Source organism: Zeugodacus cucurbitae, chromosome 5 (assembly GCF_028554725.1).
Source record: "Zeugodacus cucurbitae isolate PBARC_wt_2022May chromosome 5, idZeuCucr1.2, whole genome shotgun sequence".
Taxonomy (NCBI): domain Eukaryota; kingdom Metazoa; phylum Arthropoda; class Insecta; order Diptera; family Tephritidae; genus Zeugodacus; species Zeugodacus cucurbitae.
The window spans coordinates 7,809,659-7,834,839 of record NC_071670.1 but is presented as its reverse complement, the minus strand read 5'-3'; the positions used below and the strand labels follow the sequence as shown (position 1 = coordinate 7,834,839).

Genomic DNA, 25,181 nt, shown 5'->3' with positions numbered 1-25,181 from the left:
GCAACAGCAACAGCAACTACAACAACCATTTGAATCGCCACAACAACAACAACGACAACAACTCCTCATATCGCCACATCTCATCACAGCGTGTTCTGTCTGTCATCCATACCGCTGCTGATCGGTGGCCAACAGTTGACGCCTTCACTTTGCGACCCTTTCTTTCTAGCTCTTTGCTCTTGCTTTTCTGCTGTTTCACTTCCACTGCGAAAACTAACAACAAAATTTTATACACTTTTACCTCGTTTGTTGGCTATTAACCCAATGCATTGATGTTGATATATTCAATTGAGTTGATTCAGTTTCAGATGCTGTTTCTGAAACTGATGTTTTTTGGCATAAAAATAAAACAAATTACAGCGCAAGAACAATAACAACAACTAAATATTTTGAAGTCTCGTGGTTCCGCACATGAGTGCGCTGTGCTTGCAATCGTACTGCGGAGCATACGTACTCCGATTGTGCAAATGCCATTATGTGTATTTATAATAGTCACGAGTCTCATGTGATTTTTTCGCGATTATTTGCAAACTATTTACATAAATTTGTACATATGTACGTATGTTTGTTGTTGTATGTTTACCTAACAAACTATAGCATTCATACTGATAAATATAACAGTCTTGCATACTTACTTACTGCACACACTGTATCAGTCTATATATGTTGTAACTATAAATATTTACCTACATATGTATTTGTGTTGTACAATTAGAAATACTTACTTCCGTATATAAAAAGCGTTATATCACTGAGGCAAAGGCTAATATGCTATCGATATCTGTTATCTTTGGCTACTTTCTTGTTGTTAAGCTAGCTTTTCCTATGAATAATGCGACTTAGCTGGTGGCAGATACATATATACATATTTCGAAATTATTATTATTTTTCTTTTTTTATAAAATTTATTTTTTTTATATTTTCTTTAATAAAAATAATTTTTTTCTTTAAATATTTTTCTATAATTTCATTTAATTCAATTATTTTAAAAGATTTTTGTAATTCTTTTTGATATTTTTTATAGATTTTTTTTTGTTTTATTCTTTTTTATTATTATTCTTTTTTTATTTTTATTATTTTTTTAATTTTTTTTATATATCTTTTTTCTTCACTTTTTTCCTTAAAAAATATTTTTTTATTTAATTTAACTTAATTATAAAAAAAATTTTGAATTTTTTATATTTTCTTTTTTTGTAATAAAATATATTTTTTATATATTCTTTAATAATATATTTTTTTCTTTAAAGTTGTATTTAATTTAAATTTAAGTATATAAAAACATTTAATTCTATTTTACATATGTTTTTTATTACTTTTGTATTAATTTTCTAATAAAATATATATTTTTCTTTAAATTTATTATATTAATATTTTTTATTACTTTTTATTATTTTTCTAATAAAATATATTTTTTTATATATTCTTATAAAGTATATTTTTCTTTAATTTTATTTAATTTAAAATATTTTTAACAATTTTTTATTTTTTTTTTTTAATAAATTATTCGTATTTTGTATATATTTTTTGTAATAAAATATATATTTCATATTTTTTTTTAATAAAATATACTTTTTTGTATTTTATTTAATATAGTATATTGGTTTTCTTTTACAAAATATTTTAATTTAAAATAGTTTTAAATTTTTTTGTGTTTTTAATAATTTATATTGTTTTATGTATATTTTTAATTTTTTTTATTTTTATATTGTTTTATGTATATTTTTTATTTTTTTTTTATATTTTTATATTTTTTTATAATTTTTATTGGTTTTCTTTTACAAAATATTTTTATTTAATTTAAAATATTTTTAATTTTTTTTTTGTGTTTTTTATAATTTATATTGTTTTATGTATATTTTTATATTTTTTGTATTTTTTTATAAATTTTTTTGGCAAAAAAATGTGATTAAATAAAGATAACACTCTTCTATTGTGAATAGTTTTTCACCGCATGGTCACTCAATGTTACACCATATATTCTATTCGTACACTATCCACAGCATTGTTGTAGGGCGCCATTTGCATTGTACAGAACCAATTGCAACGAAAATATAATTTAATTTATGAACATTTGTTTATAGCACCGCCGTATAACAATAAAAATTACATTAAAGTAATTTAATTTACATAAATACACACATCCATTCATATGTATATTGGTTTTGCTGAGTTTTGGCCCAAAATAATAATAACAATTAATGCTTTAACGAGCTGTAGTCACGAAAAGTAACAGTTAAAAGCGAAAAATGATTATGATTGATACATGAAATTAGTTATCGAAAGTCGATAACAAGCAGTTTGGTGATAATTGAGTAGGGAGTGTGCGGTATATTGATTAAGTCCATGCTTTGTTGCAGCAAAAATATTTTGGAGGTCTTATAAAATTTATTAAGAGGTTAGGGGTAGTCAGAGACACGAAAAAATGAGAATTTTCGGTAATTTTTCTTTTTAAGTTTCATACTAGCGTGTTGAAGTGCCCGAGCGCTCTTTGTTATTTGTCGAATAACTCGAAAAATAATTATGGGATCAACTTCAAATTTTCAGAGAATATTTTTAAGATAATACACTTAACGAAAATGCAAATTTGTTTTTTTGAAAATCCTGACTACCTCTAATCCTCATTGTTATTAATTGCTTGCTCCGCGTTTTTGCCATTTTGGATGTATAATACTTTTCAAAAATATTTTTCAAAATCTATTTTTAATTCATTTTATGAACATGCTCTGCATTTTTCTAAGATACATAAGATAAGACACATAAAAAAATTGTGTCACTGTCATTTGTCACATTTCCTCACAAATGATAAATTGACATAAAGATAATGCGAAAATTCCAAATGTTTATTTATTTATTTAAAAATATGTAGAAATATGTTTGTATTTAAAATAAATATGTTTGCTTACTTACTTATACGAGTAAACAATACGCAAACTAAATTTCATTCTCGCCTGTGTATATTTATAATATATGTATATAAAAAAAACAAAAAATATCAAAATAAAAAATTCGCAACCACAAAAATGACACATTTTTGTTGTGTTTGTTTGCAGTTTGCTCGTTGCTGCGTATGTCTGTCTGTATGTGCGCATATTTTCGAAGCGCTGGATGACTAATTAAACTGCGATATGACTATTTTTAGCCACAGACCTTTGCCTGTGTTACCTGCCAAAATGGAATGCAAAAAAAAAGAAGCGACTGCATGAATTACTAAATAATATGTAGTCAACAGCGGCTGTGGCAGATTGCAGCAGCCATCGCCACCGCAGCCGCAGTGTCAACCAACTGTCAGACTTAAGTCTCTCTGTGTATGTGCATGCATTGTAGTCTGCCAGCCGTACAGGGCGTATACGTAACTTCGGTGACATTGCACTCGTTGAAATTTTGATTTGTCATGCAATTGAATGTGTTTGTTGTATGTATTGTACATACATATACACATGCATAATATGCACTAAATGTTATTGCTGTTTAAATAATACTTTTGTTTACTTCTTTGTCTTATCAGTAAATTTCAGTTATATTTAATTTGTATTAGAATGCCTTTTGCCTAAACGTGTGACCTATTTTTTAGCAATGCTGCTTACGTACACTGCTATAAATCTATAAATACATAGATACACATATACTTATGTATGTACATATGTTTATGAATTTTTAATTTCTTTGAGAGCAATAACCAATAATTCCAACAAAAACAAAAATTAACTCATTCAATAATTGGTTTCATCATAACATCGCCGAATGATTCGACGCTTGCCGCTAACTGACTGCTGACTGCTGCTTGTCTGCTGATCAAATGTTTATTTGTGACATTGACGTGTTTGGCTGCGGTTAGCGGAAAGCGTAACGTCGTCAGACTCCTCTGGCACTAGGCGAAAATGTGACAAATGGTGAAATTGTTGTTAGTTGCAACAATGTCAGTTGTGGAAACAAAAAATCGAAATAAATAAAATGAATAAATGAATTTGCCTGTGATAGCTAGTAATAGTTGTGTATTTTTTTTTTGAAATATTCGCATAAAGGTTTATGTAATAATTAAAAAAGTTTGTGGATAGCGTGTGTGTTGTGAAAAAGCCATTTTGACTTTTTTTTTTTTGGGTGTGAGTGGAAGAAATCAGTAATGACAATGTTCTGATTACTGTTTTAGAAGCTTTTTTAATCTTTTTAATTTAAAAGAAATATTTTTTTTAATACATATTTGTTTAATTTTTTTTATTGCAGTATTTTTAAACTCTACAATTTTTTTATTTTAAAATATTTCTAATTTTTAATATTATTTTTATTTTGATTTTAAAATATTTCTAATTTTTAATTTTTTTTTCCAATTTTATGTTCAAATTATTTAAATGTTGTTTAAATTTTTATGTTAAATTTTTTTTAAATACAACTTTTTTAAATGCTCTATTAATTGTTTTTTTTTAATATGTGTAATTTTTAATATTTTTTTCTATTTTTATTTATTTTATAAATTAAATTTTTTTATTTACTTTAGCACAAATTTTGTTTACAATTTTTATTTAAATTTCTTTTTGAACTTTATTTATTTTTTATTTTTATTTTCAAATTGTTTAAATTTTTCTGTTATTTTTTTTTTAAACCCTTACTTTTTTTATTAGCACTATTAACATATTATTTTAAAATATTTCTAATTTTTAATATAATATTTTTTATTATTTCTATTATTATTTTTATTTATTTTATAAATTAAATTAACTTTTGCTAAAATTTTGTTCAAATAGTTTAAATTTTGTTTACAGTTTTTATTTAAATTTATTTTAAACTTTATTATTTTTTTGTTTTAAAATAAATCTAATTTTTAATATTTGTTTATTTTTATTTTTATTTTTACTTAATTAGTTTTTATTTATTTTTTTTAATTTATTTTGCTAAAATTTTGTTCAAATTGTTTAAAAATTTTTTGTTAATTTTTTTAACTCTACTAATTTTTCTATTTTACAATTTTTGTTTATATTATTTTTTATTTTGTTTTTAATATTTTTGTTTTTTTATATATTTTTTATTTTTTTATTTTTTTTTTTAATATTTTTTTTTATATACATATATTTTTTTAATTTTTTTATATTTTTTTTGTATATTTTTTTAATATTTTTATTTTTTTTAAATATTTGTTTTAAATTTTTAATTTACTTTTGCCAGAATTATGTTCAAAATAAAATTAATTTCCCGATTAAAGCTAATATAATTTTATTTACCACGCATAATTTGTGCTCTATTTTTATTTTTTTTTGTATTCTACATTTATACACATACAAACATTTTAATGCATATATGCATATGTGTATGTACCCAAGCAATTTTGTTATATTTTTTGTTTTTGTTTCTTTCCGATGCCGCCATTTGTCGCTTATTTGCTTTTGTTATGCGCCTATTTGGCGTCGCGTCGCACTATTACAACAACAACAAAACGAATTTGTGTGTGTGTGCTGTTAGTTTACAGCGTGAATACTTCGTTTATATTGCAATTAAGCGTTGTTGTTGTTCTTGTTGTTGCACACATTATTATATTTTACTTGCGGTTGTAGTAGTAGTATTTGTTGTTGTTGTTGTTCTTACTCATTTAGTTAGTAGTTTCGCTTTTTGTTAAACTTTTTTAGCATTATTTGAGCGCAAGCTTTCCAATGTTGTTGACATATTTGTTGTTGTTTATGGTGTGGAAAATTTGCAAAACCTTCATAGTGTCGGTGAGAGCACATGCATATGCTTACACTCATACATGCTTCCATATGTAGATAAAAAGCTTCGTAAACTCTTGGTGATTTGCCTCACACTATATTTGTTTATAGCTGTTGATTCCAAAGTTGCTGATTTTGTATTCGTTTGTGCTCGCTTTTGGTTTTGTTTTTGTATTTGTTGTGTTTGTGTTTGTATCGCGAGTGTGTGTTTGATTTAAAAAATCTTTTGTTTAAAATTTTGCCGGGTTACATTTTTCTACACTTTTACGCTGTTGCTCGTGAGTCAGCAAATCGTTTTTTGCGTTAATTCGTTATAAAATACCGTTGCTTTTAACATTTTTCTAATATTTTCAACAATATCTATTAGTATTGCGCTTACTCATTCACATTCAGTCCTCTCTGTGTGTGTGTGTGATCGTTAATAATGTGCCGCAAATTTATTTATTTTTCTAACGAATTGGAGCGTATAAAGCACGAAGACGATGTTGCTCTTCTTCTCTTTTTATTACATTCTTTTTTATAATTTTTTCATACAACACTCTTTTGCGATTTTGTACTTTGCACTCTTTCACCTACTGCTTAGCTTGCTGCGACTCTTACTCTGCACCGTTTGAGCACCTAAAAAGCTGCTACGGCGTATTTGTTGCTTTTATTTTGTAATGTTCGGCATTTCACTACACCTCCTTTGGCTGAGTAAAAGTAAATATAATACAACAGCCGGCCGCATGTTGGCATTTGCATACTAAATCTCTTTTATTTTGCACTCTCACATGCGCTCAGTAACTATATAGTTTGCGCTTAAAGCTTTTATTTTTATTTTTATTTTTTTATTTATTTATTTTTATTTATTTTTTCAACAATTCACAACACACATGCAGTTTCGAGCATTACGCTTTTTACTTTCTTTCACGTTCTTACACACACACGCGCGCATACCACGTAATCTAACTTAAACAGCAACAATTTTCGAGCGTTTAACAAAAGCGTCGCCACACATTTAACATATACATACATACACACATACTCATATATGCAACGGTATGTATGTGTGTGTTATATATGCGTTGTTGTTCTGATAATATATTTCATTGCCTCATTTCTTCGGTGCTTTTCTTCTCGTTGCTGTATACGTTACCCGCTGCGCGTTGGGGCTACTATTACTGCGCTGTCAACGTCAACGTCCACGTCGACGTCGTCAACAAAACAAAATTTGCCTTGTGTGTGCTTTATGCCAACAAGCAACAACACCACCGCCCCTCTCACACGGCGGCAGTAGGTATCGTATGCCAACGCGTTGTGTTGTTGGCGCTACACGACGACGTCGTCATTGTTGAAGTCGGCTAACGTCAGCGTTGTAGCGGAGACCAGGCCAGCCTGCCAGCCAGTGGCGACCAGTCTAACCCAGCCGCACACATTCAGTACGCAAGCAAACGCCGCGTCAGTTGTTGTCGCGTTGAAAATTGAAATTTTTGGTGAAAAAGTTTCAAAAGCTTTGGGCAGTAAAAAGTGTTTGAAATGCACAAAATATTGCTTTAAACAATATTAAAAAGTACAAAATACTTGCAGTGTTGCACTAAAATTTGTGTAAAAAAATTTAAAATACAATAATTTTGCAAAAATTGCAAAAATAAGAAAGTTTTCTTAATTACTATAATAAGTGGCTAACAATTTTAGAAAATTTCACGCGATAATTCAAAAGCTGCAGATCTTTTTTAAAAAAAGCTTAAGAAAAAGTGCTGAAAAATTTCTTTCATTTTCGCGGAGGCCTTTATTATATGTAAGCAAACACACGAACAAACACGCGTGTGTATGTGTGACAACTGAATCGTCGTCGTTTAGTCAGAAAAAAGAGGAGGCGCTGGGCGGCGTGTGTTGTACCCAGTTGTTCATATTGTGAGTGGGTCGCCGCCTCGCCGACAAACGCCTGCAGGCTGCAGCCTTCAGCCTTCAGCTTTCCTGCCGCACTTTGGGGCCGCACTCAAAATCGCCGTTTTGTCTTCGTGCACTACTACGAGTATGTCATTTTTAAATGCTTTCTTCTACATTTGCTTGTAGCACGAGCGGAGCAATATCGTCACCGTTTTATGCGACATGCTGTTGGTGTCTAATTCTGCTCGGAGTGCATTCTTATATTTACAAAAAACAATACAATTCAATGCAATACAACAATAAAATACTATAAGTTCAACGTTACGTCGCTGTTAGTGTATTTATTATAGTTTTTGTTGTTTTATTAATATACAATTACAACTACATGCATATACATACTTACTTAAACGCCAAGTGCAATAAATACCAGAGCAGAATTTTGTTATTGTATTACAAATACAACTAAAGACGAGCAAATAAAGTATTTTATTAAAAAAAAAAAGATTTAAAAAAATTTAATAAATGTTATAAAGCGTAATAAAAAACAAAAAAGTGCTAAAAGCGCAACGGCAGCAAGTAAAAAAGTCAACGCAAAGAAAATAAACAAAACACGACAAAAATAAATAAAACGTCAAAATTAAAAAAAAATAATTAAATGAAATTACAACAAATACAGAACTTGACCGCATCGTCGGGCAGCGGCAACGGCGCCTACAAAATGGCCGATCTAACAAAAAAGTACGTTATACTTATTTCTTATAAAAATTATTAAACATTTAGTAGCGGCGCAAACGCAACACATACATACATAAATACATACATACATATGTATATATTGCATATTTGTATTGTATGTTTGTATATACAATACATGCGTATAATTTTGTTACTTTTACTTTGTTGCATTTATCACAGCTATTTGTTTGTTATTATTTTTTTTTTTGCAACGTTATTTTTTATTGTTGTTGTGTATGATGAATTTTCTGTATCTATTTCTGTGAAGTAATCGTTTTTAAGGCGGCGTTTTTGCATTAAATATTCTGTGTTTTCTCTCAAAAAAGTGTTGTGTATGTGTGTTTTATAGTGAATTAGTTAGTCATTTAGACAAAGCAAGCATAAATTAGTGTTTATTGCAAATCATACTTTTGTTTGAAAAAAAAACATAATTTAATTGATTAATATTTTTTTTAAGATGCTATAACAGTGTAACCCATAAACATGAAAAATTAGGCGATTTTCGTGATAATTTTTAAGAAATAACTCGATTAAATGTTTCGAAGCTTTTTGGACATAATTAGTTATATTTTAAGATTTTTTTTTAATATTGAACAATAAAGGAGCTGGGAAGTTCCCCAACTGCTGACATGCTTCCGGCCGAATGAGTAGCTGAAACAAAAAAAAATCAAAAAGGTTCAAAGTAGTACCTTCTACTTTCCTATAAAATGACCTATGATTTTTGAAAAATATCAAAAAATAACAAAATTGCGTAGTTCTGAAAAAAATTTGGTTTTTTTTGGTAAAAAATAAATTATAGTTTTTTATATGCCAAATTGACAATTTTCAACCAATTTCACCAAATCGTAATCGATAATTGTAATAGTACACATATATTCAAGAATACTCAATTTCAATTTGATCGGTCGATCGGTCAATTTCTCGTTGAGTTATGATGTCAGAGTACTGTTGTAAAATGTCGTTTCGAAAAAAAGAATGTTGCAACTATTGAGGTTTATACCTGCGAGCGGTCGCTCTTTAGAACGCTGTCATTCAAAAACTATTCAAGATATGACCTTGCCAATTTCACAGGATATTTTTGAAAGTATAAACTATCAAATAATAAAAAAAATCGTTTTTTTAAGTGCCACACTGGTATAGCCCCTTAAAAAGTGTCAATAAATGCATACATTGCAAGATTTACTAAACATATATTATATAAACATTATATTTTTAGAACCAAATCAACGTTTTGGGCTCACTATTGGATTTATAGTTGTATTATGTATATAAACTACTGCTATGTGTTTTGAGAATTTATGTATATTTTAATACATACATACACAGCGGGAATATAAAAATACATTCAAATATATGTGCAGTTCTATAAATTTGCTGCTTATAAATACTGCTTCTCCATCCAAAGAACAAAAAGATTTGTTATTTTATATATTTATTTATGTATATACTATACATACGGCCTTGCTTTTCGCAGTTTTTTTTTATATTATTTATTTATTTTATTTATTTGAATGTGTGTGTTTTCGCTTAAAAAAATTATTGAGACTCATAAAAACTAAAACTTGAGCTTGCTATTTTCTGATCATTATTATAATTATTTTTCTATTTTATGCAATATTCCTGTTCAATAGTTTCAATACTTCCCTGATAGTTGTCGATATTTTTATTCGTTTATATCTAGTACTCATTTTCAACTTTTTACCTTTTCACATTGTTTTTTATTGTGTGTGGATTTAAAATGCCAGCCAAAGTCAGCGCGCTACTGTTGTGCAGTGAAGCATTTAAATAGCCAGTTAAATTCCCATTACACTTTTAAGCCTTATATATTTGCCTATGTACGTGCTAAAGTACACACCGGATATGAGCTTCCTCAAATTGTTGTCATTTTGTTTTGGAATACAGTGAACTCAGCAGTAATGATAGTTTTTAATAGATGATAATAATTGGTTATGACTTATTGTCAATTATTGAAAAAGAAGAAATTATTGAAGTGTAGGCTTTCGAGTGATTTTTAGAATTTTAGATTTTCGAATTTTCATGGTATTTTTTTTGTTAAAAAGAAACAGCCAGGGTTGCATTTGATCGACGTTTTTGTTATTAAACATATAAATCCATCCAATATATCTTGATTTCTCATTTCATTTTTGAGAGATTTTTAAATGTTCGAATTTTTATGTTATAAGATTTCAGTATTAAAAAACAGCCAGCGTTGCATTTGTTGGGTATTTTTGTTATTAAACATATAAAATCAACATATGCAAATTTTCAAGGGATTTTTAGTTTTCGAATTTTCAAAGAAAAAAAATGGAAACGACCTATGTTGCATTTTTTTGACGTTTTTGTTATTAAACATATAAATATATCGATTATTTCTTCATTTTTGTGTTATCTTTCGACAAATTTTAGTTTTCAAATTCTATTTCATTAAAAGGAAATTAAAAGGAAACAGTCAGGGTTGCATTTCTTGAAATGTTGGTATTAAACAACATTTTATTATTTTTTGTTATATTTTATTCACAAATTTTCTTTATTTCTCTTAAGCACCAGGAACTTTTCGAACTGTTTCTTTTGTTTTACGAATTTCAAAAGTATTTCTTTAAGTGTGTGTATCCACACGGCTGTCTTGTTGTTCACAATGACGTCAAACTGACGCTGAAATGTAAATTTCCATTGTATAAGTATTCTATGTACTATAAGATTTGATTCGCACTGACGTGTGTATAACGCAAGTTTCTCGCATAGCAGATTCTTATTTAAGTCACAAGTAGCGCAAGGTTTTATAAGTAAACCCGGTTTCACAAACATATCGTCATACTTTTTAGTAAGAATTTTTGTTATGAAGTTGATATAAAATATATATTTTTATTAATTTATACACACTGAAGGATTTTTTATTTAACGCGAAAATTACACTTGTTATTTGTGCGCGTTCTGTACCCTTCACTTAATACTGTATGTTACTGTATGTATTCAACTTGTATACCACTTCTGATGATTTTGTCTTACTTTGAATTAATTCCACGCACCTGTTCTGCCACTTTTGTGCGCTTTGCTCATTAAACTGCTACGCCATCGTTTAGCTGACACCACACTCTTATTCATACATATGTATGTACTCGTGTGTATTTGCATATTTAAAATTCCCAATCACTTAGGAATGCCACACACTTCATAATAAATATAAACGTCGGCGAGTATACACTACGGTACTTAAGTATATGCCATAGCAACATGAGCGCAAGCACTTTATCACCGCCCGGTGCAAATGTGAGATAAAAACACACGCCAACGGTTTTTGGCTGCTTTTGTGTTTGGCCTAATTAAATTTGGCGTCTGCACCTCAAGAATTATGAAATTATGCCAAAAATGTGACTTTTGGGCCAACAAAAATAGGCAGGAAGCTATATCGAATCGATATTTATATACAAATATTTAATACGCATTTGCATATAACTTAGTATATCGTCTATATTTGTATGTATGTATGTGTGTTTATAGAAAATGTGCTGGTCACGGGCTAAAGTTTGACGTTTGCGTCTACGAAATCCATTGGCGTTTCGTCAAATCGGCTTAGCTAAGCGTTTTTCAACGATCATGTCACACGATCAACGTCCGTTGCTTTTGTATATAATATTCTATATGTAAATGCATAAGACCAATACACACTTCTTAATCTATATACATATGTATGCATATAGCGCCGGTTTTCTGTTGCTATTTGTTTGGATGTTATTGTTGATCACTGATGACGTTAGTAGCCGGTGTATGCGTATGTTTTTGTTGCTATGCCCATAATCGTGAACTTATTCATACTATATTATTTGGTTTAAATACACTACAGCCAGATACTGTGTGTTCTTAATTATATTTATTCGGTTTTAATTTGTTTCACTTTTCCTCTCTTAACCTTATGATGTGTTTGCATTAAGCATTTTTTTATTTTTTTTAAATATTTTTCGCTACAAAAATATATTCTGTTAACAAAAATATTAATTGGCATTATAATAATTTGTCTTTTTAATTTTTTTTGTAATAAATAAATTTTTTAAGCACTTTTATCATTTTTTATCAGCCATTTATTTTTAATTTTTATGACAACAACACTTACTACAATTATATTTAAATTTATCACAATGCTTAAAAACTGCGCAGCTTAACTCGTTGCCATAAAGAATTGTAATTGTATTTTTTATCTACGTTTTTGTTTGCATAATTATTTTACTTTCTTTTTTCGTTCGTTCGTAGTTTTGATTTGTTGTTTGCTTTTATTTTGTAATTTGTTTTTTTTTGTAATTTTTTTTTTAATTTGTTTGCCATTTTATTTTTGTTGTCTATTTTCTATACACTCGCAATGTTGTTTTTACTTTTTTGATTTTTATGTTTCTTTTTTTTATTTTTTTTTTGTTAGCGCTTTTGATTTTGTGTTTGAGTTTTACATTTGTTTACAATATTTGTAGTTTTCCACTTACAATTTATTGATTTTGGTTGCTTCTTTTTCGCCACACTAAACACTTTAATTTTTGTTGTTATTTTATTTAATTTGTCTTACTTTGCGGTTAAGTCTGATTTTAGCATTATTCGCATTGCTTTTTCTGTGTTTTCGGTTGCTTTTTGCGTTGTTTCTTTACTGTTTCTTTTTTGCAATGTCTGTATTTACATGCATACTTTTTTAATAATATTTGCCTTTCTATGCCTTTGTTTGCTTTTCTGTATGTGCTTATTATTTTTTTTTCATTTTGCTTTTATTTTTATTGTGTTTAATTCATTGTTTATTTCATCTGCCGTCGTTGTTTATTGCGCTTTTATTTATAGCTGTCGTTTTCGCTGTCATTGGCTGTCACTTACTCAGTGAATATGTACTATGTGTATAAACCGCACATATTGCTAATGTGTTGTTGTGTTTGATTATAATTATAAGCACAAAAAAAAAATAATGTATGTATGTATTTACTGCATTAAAACTTGTTCACTTGCATCCTTTTTTCCACTTATTGTCGATTTAACAATAAATATGCAATGAATTCTGTTTATTTGACAACAAAAAAATTCCCCGTTGCCTTTGAAGTGTGTTTAATTATCGCGCAGGAACCTGTATGTTGAAAAAAAAAAACAAATTAAATAAATAAAGCAGAATTAATATGCCAATAAGCTATTAAACGCAGTGTTGTATGAAATTAGCGTAAAAATAAATAATTTACAAGTCCACAGATTTCGCATTAATTTCATCTGCAAGCCATTTAATAACGTTACAATCATGTCGTAAAAGGTGACCGCCATATTTAGCGTACGTTTGGAAAACCGCTCCTTCGCTTTGTACGATCTAATTTGCCGAAATGAAAAACTAATTAGCAAAATGTATAACCATGGTTCAAAAAAAATATGCGTAGTAATAAAACTTACGTTCTCCTGGGTTAATGAAAATACAAAAAAAATGTTTAGCACAATTTCATGCGCCATTTAAGACGCCATTTTCTGCTATCGCTCGACCAGACAAGCATTCTTGTATGAATAACGTTCTGCATGCATATGAGTACTCACTTTTTATTCATATATACAGATGTACTCATGAGTATGAGCTTATTGTATAAGTATGCTCTTATACATACATACTACATAGGTACTTTGTTGATATTTCAGAAATTTGCTACAATTTTAAGACACTTTTATAGCACCTTCATTCTGCTCAACGTCAGACATTTGTTTTCATCTTGATTTTGCGAAAATTGCATATTTATTGTATTTTCTCAGTGCACTTTCTTCACCGCATGTTTAGCAGGTTATGAATGCAATTTTATGCTTTTACTTTGTTCTTATTGTTTGGTTTATAATACATTTTATAAAAAAAGTAATATATTTGACTAATTAAATTGCAAAAATTTAATAAAAAATAAAAGCACAGAGTGATTGCAATGAAAATTTTCTACGAAATATTAAAAGAAAAGAAAATTAAATTTCATTCTTAAATACAAATAAACAGCGCAAACATAAACGCAATACTTACAAATACACACAAACACACGAATAAAGCATAAATCTTCTAATAGCGCAAAATAAGTTAGAAATTAAAAAAAAAAAGAAATATAATGAGATTGTTAGACCGATTTCACACAGGCAATTTTTGTTGCGGCAATTCTTAACTTTATAGGAGAGGGGGCGACGAAGAGAGGAGAATTTCTCTCTCTTTCGCTTCCCTTGGTCGCCCCCTCTCCTATAAAACTAAGAATTGCCGCAACAAAAATTGCCTGTGTGAAATCGGTCTTACCGATAGTGTTGCTGATAAACATGTAAACACAAGGGCAGCACTTTTATTGTACTCGGCTCGGTCACTCGCTTCATTTTGTATATTTCTCTATGCTTTTGCTACTTTTTCTCGTTTATTTACTTTGTTATTGTGCAATAAAAAAGCAACAACCACTAACATAGACGTTTATTTTTTCTAACTGCAATTAGAAGGCACATCTGCCAGTTAGTAGCGCTGCAAGCGCAGCAAGCGATACCTAGGCACGCTCGTGTGCTCTAAATAATTGAAAAGCACGCTAAAAGCATACAACAACATATACATACAAGTATGTATGTTTGCAAGTGTGTAGTATAGAAAGAGAGCGAAAAAAAAAATAAAAAATAAACGTGAAATATGGCAATTGGACAAACGTGATTATCAGACCTTCCTTCCGTTTATACTTTCATATGCTGACACATACAGAGTTACTTGTTTTTCGCATACACACAAAAATATACTCAGAATTTGTGTTGTTTTTTTTCACACTTGCACGTTTAGTATTTCACTTGTTCTCAGCAATTTTCGCTCGTGCTTAAATAAATACTTTGTGTAGATACATATGTATATAGCTAAATACATATGTGTGTTTGTATGTATTGTTCCCGCGCATCAATGTTGCAATTATTTGATTACTTTTCATTCTCTTTTATGTTTTGCCGTTTCATTTCCTAGCCTGTTCCTATAGCACGTGGCCACATCAGCATTAAATGCCGTGCTGTACAAAATGTTTACAGCGCACTCACCTCACCGCAGACTGAAAAGAAAGCTATATCAGTTATTACCGCTTTACTTTGCTACATAAGTTCTACACTCATACTCATACTTACATACTAACTCATATGTGCTTTATTGTTTATTGCAGTTTATATGAGTGCTGCTGTGTGTCGTTGACGCTCTGCTAAGCCTTCGTTTCCTCATACCTATTTGCTTTAACGTCACAGTCTTTTGCGCCACACACACACACACATACACCTATAACCATTATAACCGTTTTGTTGGCTGTCTTCCACTTTATTGACTTTATTTGCGCTTTCCTTCGTATTGCCCACACTTGCCGCCAACTACTGCCCAAAACGAAATACTCTCATACATTATATATTTTTTCTTGTATAAAAGCGCTTGCTGTTGTTATTGTTGTTGCATGGTGTGCGCGCATGCGTGTTAATTGCATTCTAAGCTGCCAACTGTTTGACGGCGGCAACAAAAGTGTGTGTGTGTGTAAATGTTGCGGTGCTCTATTAACAACATGATTTTCGCATTTGCTCGTCGGCAGTCTTGCGGCATTTCTCTTATATGAAAATGTAGGGTCAATGCACGTAATATGCATTTTTATAACTATTAAGACCGTTTTCACACAGGCAATTTTTGTCGCGGCAATTCTTAGTTTTATAGGAGAGGGGGCGACAAAGAGACGAGAATTTCTCTCTCTCTCGCTTCCCTTGGTCGCCCCCTCTCCTATAAAACTAAGAATTGCCGCGACAAAAATTGCCCGTGTGAAAACGGTCTAAGGAAGCATGCCTTGCTGAAAGACAACCTAATTTTGATTTGTTTATAAGTTGTTATTAGTTTTAAGATTTATCTTCCTTTGCATAAATTTATTCGCGGTCTATTGTGAACTGTTTATTTACATTTATTATTTTATTTGTATATGGTGTATGGTGAACTTTAGTTACAGTCTATTGTGAAGCAATTCACATTTTATTTGTATTTTTATATTTCTGTTGCACAAGTGCAGCCTTTTTTCGAAAAATTTTAATAATTAAACAAAAATAGTGTTATATATTGCTTATATTTATGTGTGAATCCTATTCATACAAGACTTGTCAGTTTCATATATTCTTAACCTGAAATGTCAACAAATCCACTTAAGCAGCGAAAAACCAATAAGAACGCAATATTTCAACACTGGTTGTTTGTATGCATGTATTTATAATGCTTTCTAATAACTGCCTGCGGTTTATAGTTCTTTACACGACAGGTAGCTTTGCCACTTGTTCTTACCAACTCTCGTGCAACATACTTACATATGTATGTACATATATCTGAACGTATTGGCATGTACTATGTCATCATCATCATTGACTTTTGAAGGTCTCTGTGCCCACTTTTATGTCGCCTTTTTATTGTTATTGTTGTGTTCTAAGTAATTAACGCACTTCATCATCGCACACCACACAATTCCGCCCAATCATTTGCTCACGCACGCATTCATACACACTCACTCACTCTTGCTAATCGGAACGCTGTACCACGCGTTGTAAATATTGTCCACTATGTCTCATTTCACTGGTCCGTGCTACTATCTTGCTTATTTGTCATTGTCTTCTCTTTGCACTGGCTTAGTAACTCTTTCACTGTTGTACGCACAGCTGGTGAAATATGGCATGCAGTTCAAACCAGACCAGAGAGCGGCGCAGTGGAGCGCACTCCAATCAGCCTACATGACATGACTTAGGGGATAAGCATGCGAGGCATAATAAGAGTAGTATATGTACTATAATACTCTTAATAGGTGGGCGTAAATGTGGGCCAAAGGGTTTAAAAATATTGTACTATTGTCAAGCGACGTGAGTAAATGTTGTTTTGTAGCTACGGTATATACCGACACATGACATTTGACATTTAGAAAAGTGCGACGAGTACGATCCGTAACCACATGGGGGAGTTGTAAGCGAATAATGTGTTTATAAATTAGGGGGAAAATTGTAAAGAATTGCAGGCAAGTGGAAAATTGCATTTTAAAAATTTATTGCCACAATAATGAAAATGGTGTGATATTAAGTATGGTGCGTTGGAAGTGATTTTCGTTTTTATGTTTGTGAGGAATGCGATGTGTAAAAAGTGCGGTGAATTGTCATCTTTGTATTACAAAAATTATGTGTGTGTGTGTGTGTGGAAAATACGAAAATTTTCAATAATTATGCTGTTATGTATATCAGAAACGCGTGAAAAGCTCACATTAAAAAATATACACAGCACTTTTTAAAATATTTTTCATACGCGCTGCGCTCAGACAAATGGCTGTTGGTGGGCAGCATTTTTTTGTTTTGCCGATGTATGTATAAACAAGCTTTTGCTGCTTCAACTTTTTATTTCCATTTTATTTCTTCGTATTTTCATTATGCATTGTTTTCGTCAATTAGCTTATGTATCGGAATTTCTCGTACAGAAATATAAACAAAAAAATTAAATGCCAAAATAACAACAAAAAAAAAAAATGTTTATGCATGCGAAAAATGATTAAATGCCAACGCTTGAAAACGATGACGAGACGTTCGACGACGACGACAACGACTTCGTTGACTGCGTCGACACACATCGGAACGGCCTTAAAAAGGCGACCGACTGCGCTGTTGTCTGTCTCCGGTTTTCCAACACGAGTAGTGGCGGTCGCGGTCGCGGTCAACGTAGACGCTTTTGTTAGCTTTATTTTTACTTGGTAATAGTGCAACCGCTTCAAAAGAGCGCTTTTAATTTGTGCGGGTTTTCTAGACGCACGAGGTAAATAGCTCTTCGGTACAACATGCGCTCTTTCATTTCTTCTCAAATTTCAGTTATACATACATACATACGTTTGCTGTGGGGAGCATGGTATGTATTTTTAGCCCGGTTTTTAGTATACATTTATGTGTATGCGTTGCGTTGACTTGAATAGTTGCTATTGTTGTAGCTATAAAAGCTTTACCGGCTTGTGTGCGCTCTGACACACTTGTGTTATGCTCTCGCTTTCCTTGAGTTTCTCTCATTCATGTTTGTTGTTTTTGTTGCCCCCCCCCTCTAAAGTTCAGTGGTCACATGTTTACCTTTTTTGTGTATTCAACTACAACATTACCTTTCACTACAGCCAACACAACCACATTTTTGCACTATTCTCTTCGGGTACCACTTTCCCGCTAACAACTATTTGTTGTTGCGAGTGCCAGCTAAGCACAATGAGTCGTAATATATACGACGAACGCACATAACCACTTAGCGGGTACAACAATGCTCGTTTATGTTTGAGATTGCGTATCAGCGGCGCTTGTAAACACCTTGACGTTGCTGCTGCTGCTGCTCTCGTTCACCTGCTGTTTGTTGCTCCAGCTTTACTTTTGCTTTGCTATATTCGTTTTCTCTCTAGTAATAAACGTAGCACATATTTGATTTGATTTACAAGCGTTTTTATACATTTTTGTTTACAATCGAGTAACTATAGCAACTTTTCGGCTAGCGGCATTGTCATCGACATCGACATCGGCTGTATGCTGACGCGACGCAACATTAAATTCTATCACAGCTAGCTAGCTGCTGCTTAAGCATTTACACGAATATAGAAATTCCTTTAGTTTAGTTTCAAGCGGATTCCAATAATGATGACGACGATTGTGTCGCGCGTGTCTAGGCAACTATAAACCAACATTCCGACGCATAAACGGGAGTCCGTTTACATACAACAATAATTTTATTATGACAACATTGCATTGTTGTTGTTGCTAATTTTTCATTATAGACTTTATTTTTTTCACATTATTGTTGTTGCATTTTGTTTTTGGCATTTATTACTTGCGAAATTGGTTTGTCGCATTAGAAACGCAGTCAGCTCGTTACTTTGACTTGACATTTTATTGAATTGCTCGTAACCGTGACAATTGAAACACACAAGTGACACACATAAAACTTGCGAAAATCAATGCAGAAATCAGTTGGGAGACAATTTAAGAATTTGTTCTATAATAGTGACTAGTGCGATGGCATAATTTGATTTTATAAAATTAAAATAAGTGCATAAACTGTGATTGAGTTGAAATAACATGACTTAAAAAATCATCAAAATGGTAAACACACTGAATATCTAACAAGGTGTCTGCAGTAGCATGTGCGGTTAATAGCTTAATGCTATTTTTTGTACAAAGTTAACAAATTGACAGTTTATTTTTGTTATTTTTTTGTGTAGTGTGATGAAATTGTAATTTTATGGGAAATAATTAAATTTTAATATAATGACATATGAAATAAATTATAAATCATGAAATAATGTTTTAATATTCGAACATGCAATAATTAACGTTACGCTACGTAATAGTGTGTGCTTTCAAATTTAAGTAGTTAAGCAATAAGGCCATATATGGTAAAATTGGTATCAAAAATGAAAAATTAATGTTTATATGATGTAATTGTGAAAAATATCAGAGTAAAATTGCGTTTGTCGTAGATGAAATACGCTTTTAAGTAAATAAAATAATTACTTTCAAATACGCGTTTACTAAATAAATAAAAATACATAAAAGTGAAGCCTTTATTATTGGTATCAAAAATGAAAAATTAATGTTTATAAGATGTAATTTTAAAAAATATCAGAGTAAAATTGCATTTGTCGTAGAATTTATTCACTAAATAAAAAAAAATACTTTCGCGTTTACTAAATAAATAAAAATACATAAGATTGACATATATACATACATAAATAAATAAATACATATGTATTTTGATTATACTATATATGTACACTCATTTTGAGACGTACAAATATCAATTTGTCTACTTATGTATATATGTATTGTATAACCTTGGCTTTTTATTGCACAGATATTTCGCATACTAATATTTTTATTACTATTTGCTGCGCATTTAATAGCACTTTTCCTTTTTTATACACCCTACTCATTCTATTTTGCTGAATTTTGTACTTGGCTACTTTTCGCACTTATATACATTTTTATATACATTACTACATTACGTATGTATGTATATGTGCCTACATACATATTTGTATTTAAATACATACTGATATGTATTTATGTGCCCACAATCTAAGATTTACAAAATATGACGCCTTATACTTTAGAATAGTTTTGTTAGCTTATCTTATCTAGCACCACCGCATACAATGTGTATTTATCTGCTTGTGACAGCGAGTATTAAAAAAACGCGTTTAAGTGCCAAAATTGTTTGTTAAAGTTGGTGAAGTGTTAAGCATATCAATGGGTAGTTTTTTTGTTGTTGTATTGTAGTGGTTGACTTATTACGTGTTATATTATAAATGGTTAAGTACGTATGTATGTACGTTCATATACATACATTTATTTGTTAATTGTCGCGTAATCATTTTTTTTTTTGAATTTTTGTTTTTAGTTTAAATTGTGGTTTTTCTAAAAGATAAACGTTTACTTATTGGAAAACTTACGATTTATTTTTACTTTAAGGCTAAAAACATGTATACTAAAGTATATATGTATACTTAAATATGCAATGAGTAAATAAATTTTATCAGAAAATTATTAATTTTTTGTTTTTAATTTTACTCATTTATGATTTTTCTTCTTCTTTTTGCAGAATGTCGCCGGATAATCCCACACAGATTTTAACCACACATGATTTGAACAGCTTACGTACCCTACAGCGTGTGATCAACACCAACAATACCAGTACGACTGTTGACGACAGCGTCATCTATAGCAGTCACGGCCACAACACCAACAATAACAATACTACCCGCAATCACAATTACAATCTCAGCCACAATAGCAATAACATCACAAACGGTATACATAATCATCACAACAACAACAATAACAACAACAGCAACACCAGTGGCAGTAATCTTGTCTTCTCCACCATCCCCATCGACGGCCACGCCCTGTTCATCCAACCATCTCACCTGTTACCCGCGAACGCTGCCGCTTCGCTCACCAGCAAAGGTTTGCAACAGGCGACGCAAACGCGCGGCCTGGTCACAGCAGCAACAAATGGTTTACGCACCGTTAATAGCATTAACCATAGCAACATTAGTCCCGCCGTCAGCAACGCTACGAGCTTTATCACAAGCAATAGTAACAGTAGCAACAACAACAACAACAGTAATAACAATATAAATAGTTTTCTTGCCAAAGCAACTATATTGAGCGCCAACTTGAGTAACGGTAAAGCAGGTGGGAAAATCTTTAGCACGGGTGGCACAACATTTAGTAGCAACGCGAATATGCCCACCACATCCAAATACGTGTTGTTACAGCCCAATGGTAACGGACAGTTTACCACCTATGAAGGTCCAACGCCAGCAGCGGCGGCAGCTGCAGCTGCCAATGGCAATGTGGCAGCGCCCAGCGTGGGCAATATAGTGCTGTTGGCCACCGAGCCGATGGACTTGAATGGCAGTAGCGCAGTGGGTGGTGATGCGACTGCTGTGGGGCGTGTCATTGCCACAACTACGAGCGTTACGGGTGATAATGATGAGGAGTTGCGATCGTTAGCGTGGCTGAATGATAGCAATTTGATTAAAGGCATAGTGACTACGAGCGCGGCAGGTGGTGCCGGTGGCGCCAATGTAAAACGTGCTGGCGCAGCGAATAGTGGTAATATTTGCATAGTAAGCGCCAGCAATGCGCATGAGCTGATCGAGGAGCTGCCACATCATGTGGGTAGCGAAGAGGTGACCACCACCACACCCAGTGGCAATGTCAGCACCGCTGGTGCTAACACAAATAATAATAACAACAACATAACCACACCAACTGATCTAAAGAACACACAAATAACGGCGCTTAGTGTTAGCGATCTGCAGCAACTGAAGCGTTTCGGCAATATAATCACAACTGGTACACCGATCACTTTGCTGCCACAACACGATGGCGGTACAGCTGCTGCGGGTGGTAGAAAAGATGAGTCTGCACATATTTTCGGCAATATCAGCGGCATTAGCGCCACGACTACGGTGCATATGGGTCCGAGCGGCACCACCACTGTTGTCGAGTACAAATCAAACGGTAATATACCAACATTACAGCCGCGACAGCTACTTAGCGCCGCTGGTGTGGGCAATGTCAGCAGTGGCACCACTATAACACCGACCAATTTGAGCAGCAACAGCAGCAGCAGTAGTGGAAATAATAATAACACCAACAATTTGAATTCTAGCAACTATGTGCCTTCTTCACCTTCTTCGACTAACAGCACCCATGCAATTGTAGCCAGTACACCCGCCTCCGCAGCTGCTTCCAATCCTGCCGCACTATCTGTTTCCTACTCGACGGCACCCTCAACTGTGTTGAGTGTTGCTGGCGCCAATAATGGTACCACAGTGTTGAGTCTGTCTAAGCAATTGACAACGCTGCCGGGCGGTGTTGTTACAGTTACCAATGGCAACGGCACGACTAACACAATTTATCAAGGACAACAACAGCAGCAGCAAAAGCAACAAACTATCGCTGGCAACAACAACACAAATAACAGCAGTAGCGCCTCCAGCACCACACATCACCCGCACAAGAAATATTTGCGCGAAAAGATGAATGTATTGGATCATGGCGGTGGTGGCAGTAGTAGTGGTGGTGGTGGTGGTGTTATTACCAACTCAACCGCCAACAATGTCAACACCAACAATGGCGCTGGTAATGCCGCAGCATCTACAATAACTGTAGTCGCTTCACCGGCCTCTTCGAGCAGTTCCTTTTCGTCGTCCGTTTCAGTGTCATCCAGTTCATCGTCCACGGCCGCCGTTAACGGTGGCAATAGTCCAGTTTCTAAGTCATTCTATGCTGGCGCAGCCAACAACAGTCACAACAACAGCGCTGTAAACGGCAACAGCAGCAGTAGCGGTGCCATAAACTACTCCAGCACGGCGAACACGACGTCGCCAGTGGTGCTGGGCAGTGTGTCAGCGGTCGCCTCAAATGGCGTGCATACGATCACCAGTTCACCGGTGACAGCGGGCGTACCGCCCACATACGCCATAATGCAGTACCAAAGTGTGGCGTAAGTATTAATTTTTCCAAATTTTATCTCTTTGCCTTCTCAATACAATAAACAAATTATACATACTTCCTCATCAATAGCTCTTCACCAAGCATCTCCTCGCCAGAACCAAATAATTCCAAAGAAATGTATCCACTTATTGCACCTCAGCAGCAGCAACAGCGCAACTCGATGCGTTCGCCCACCTCCTATTCCAGCTATGACAATGACTCATTGAAGGATTTCGAAATATCCACCAATGGCTCGAGCGGTTTGGGACGCAACAATACCAGTACACCACAACATCAAATGCACCAATCCACGCAATCACAACAACAGTTGTCATCGTCAGGTTCCTCTGCATCGTCGAAGAATAGCCATAATGGCAGTACTGGCGGTGGTGGGTCAAATGCCAACGGTGCTGTCACCCCGCAAAAGCAAAAGCATCCGAACAATGTACCGTACGATCCGTTCGTGCATACACACAACAAACCGCCCTATAGTTTCAGGTGAGTTATTCAAAGAGAAGGGAATTTATGGCGTTCTCATGACAGTCGGTTCTATGTAACCGGAACGCACCCGGATTTTTATCCGGTCAAGGACTGTCAAATCGCCAGTGTTCCTCAAACTTGGTTTGGAGCATGTTTTATGCCGCTACAACAATAACAACAACAAGGAAATTAATGTTGAAATTTGTAATTTATATTTTCTCTCTCTACTACAGTTCCTTAATATTCATGGCCATTGAGGGCTCAAATGAGAAAGCTCTGCCCGTTAAGGAGATCTATGCTTGGATTATGCAACATTTTCCATATTTCAAGACAGCGCCAGCCGGTTGGAAGAACAGTGTACGCCACAATTTGTCGTTGAATAAGAGTTTTGTGAAAGTGGAGAAAGCGCCGGTGAGTTTTGCTCAATCAAATCAATAGTTAAATATCTCCTACCTCCTCCAAATAATAAATATCTCCTTTCTATCTTCCTCTCTCTCTCTCCGTAGAATATGGGCAAAGGCTCACTATGGCGCGTGGAACCACAGCAACGTCAAAATCTCATACAAGCGCTCAACCGTTCGCCATTCTTCCCGAACTCAGCCGTCGATAAGTCGGCATCGCTCAAGAGCCCTGGCGGCAATGACTCACTTGTCGGTTACGACACAGTAGACAGTGTGGGCAGCAGTGGTGGCGGTGCTTGCAGTCCAGCGCCTAAATCAAACATAAATCCGCGTATCGATCCACGTCTATATCCGAAATTGTCAAAAGTTATTGGTGGGCAGGATGTGCCCGACGAAGACACTCCGTCCGACTATAGTACAACAAATCATAATAGCAATTTGAATAATCACAATAGCAACAACATCAAATATAACAGTTATAACAACAGCTCACCGGTGCAGCAGAATGGTGGTACTTCCATATTAGGTCCTTTCAGCAGTTACGAAAGTATAGAGCGTTTGGCACGCGATTGTGGCGCTGATAGCATCGACGATGTAAATGCAGCAACGGCGATGTTGGCGTTGAAGCATGGTCCAAAGGTGTTTGCAGAGACCTTCCAAAATGGGTAAGTTGTTGGCGCTTACAATGGTGATTGCGGACTGTTAAAATAAAACCTTTTTTTTCAATTTAATTGTAGTGCACCCGTCATAACGTCTTCTCCCAGTGAGGATCATACTTACTCCGCTGGTGGTGGTGCAGGCGCAGGTGCTAACAGCGGTGCCACAACTCCAGTAGCCAACGGTAATGCAGCACCGCTGGCTTTGAATGGCAATACACAGTATGTGGTTAGTGTTACACAACAACAGCAAAATGGCGGTTGCAATGGCGATAATCAAAGCAGTTACACTTCCTCCGATGCGGCATACGAGAGCAGCGAAGATAAGTAAGTTTTGACTTTTGAGA

General features: G+C 33.2%; 1 protein-coding gene across 4 annotated transcripts in view; it reads left to right on the top strand.

Annotated features, from left to right (window-relative positions):
* Positions 1 to 25,181, top strand: part of LOC105216271 (dual specificity protein kinase splA) — a 66,347-nt gene that overhangs the window by 35,197 nt on the left and 5,969 nt on the right. For 2 of the 4 annotated variants that reach the window (XM_011190677.3, XM_011190678.3), the window contains exons 2-6: positions 20,890 to 23,307; positions 23,388 to 23,795; positions 24,011 to 24,188; positions 24,284 to 24,843; positions 24,916 to 25,161. In XM_011190677.3, coding sequence (XP_011188979.2) covers positions 20,891 to 23,307; positions 23,388 to 23,795; positions 24,011 to 24,188; positions 24,284 to 24,843; positions 24,916 to 25,161 — 3,809 coding nt within the window. In that variant the 5' untranslated portion in view covers position 20,890. Of the gene's footprint in view, positions 1 to 5,307; positions 8,301 to 19,010; positions 19,392 to 20,889; positions 23,308 to 23,387; positions 23,796 to 24,010; positions 24,189 to 24,283; positions 24,844 to 24,915; positions 25,162 to 25,181 lie in introns of those variants that run through there. The other 2 variants (XM_011190676.3, XM_011190679.3) reach the window with 2 other exon arrangements.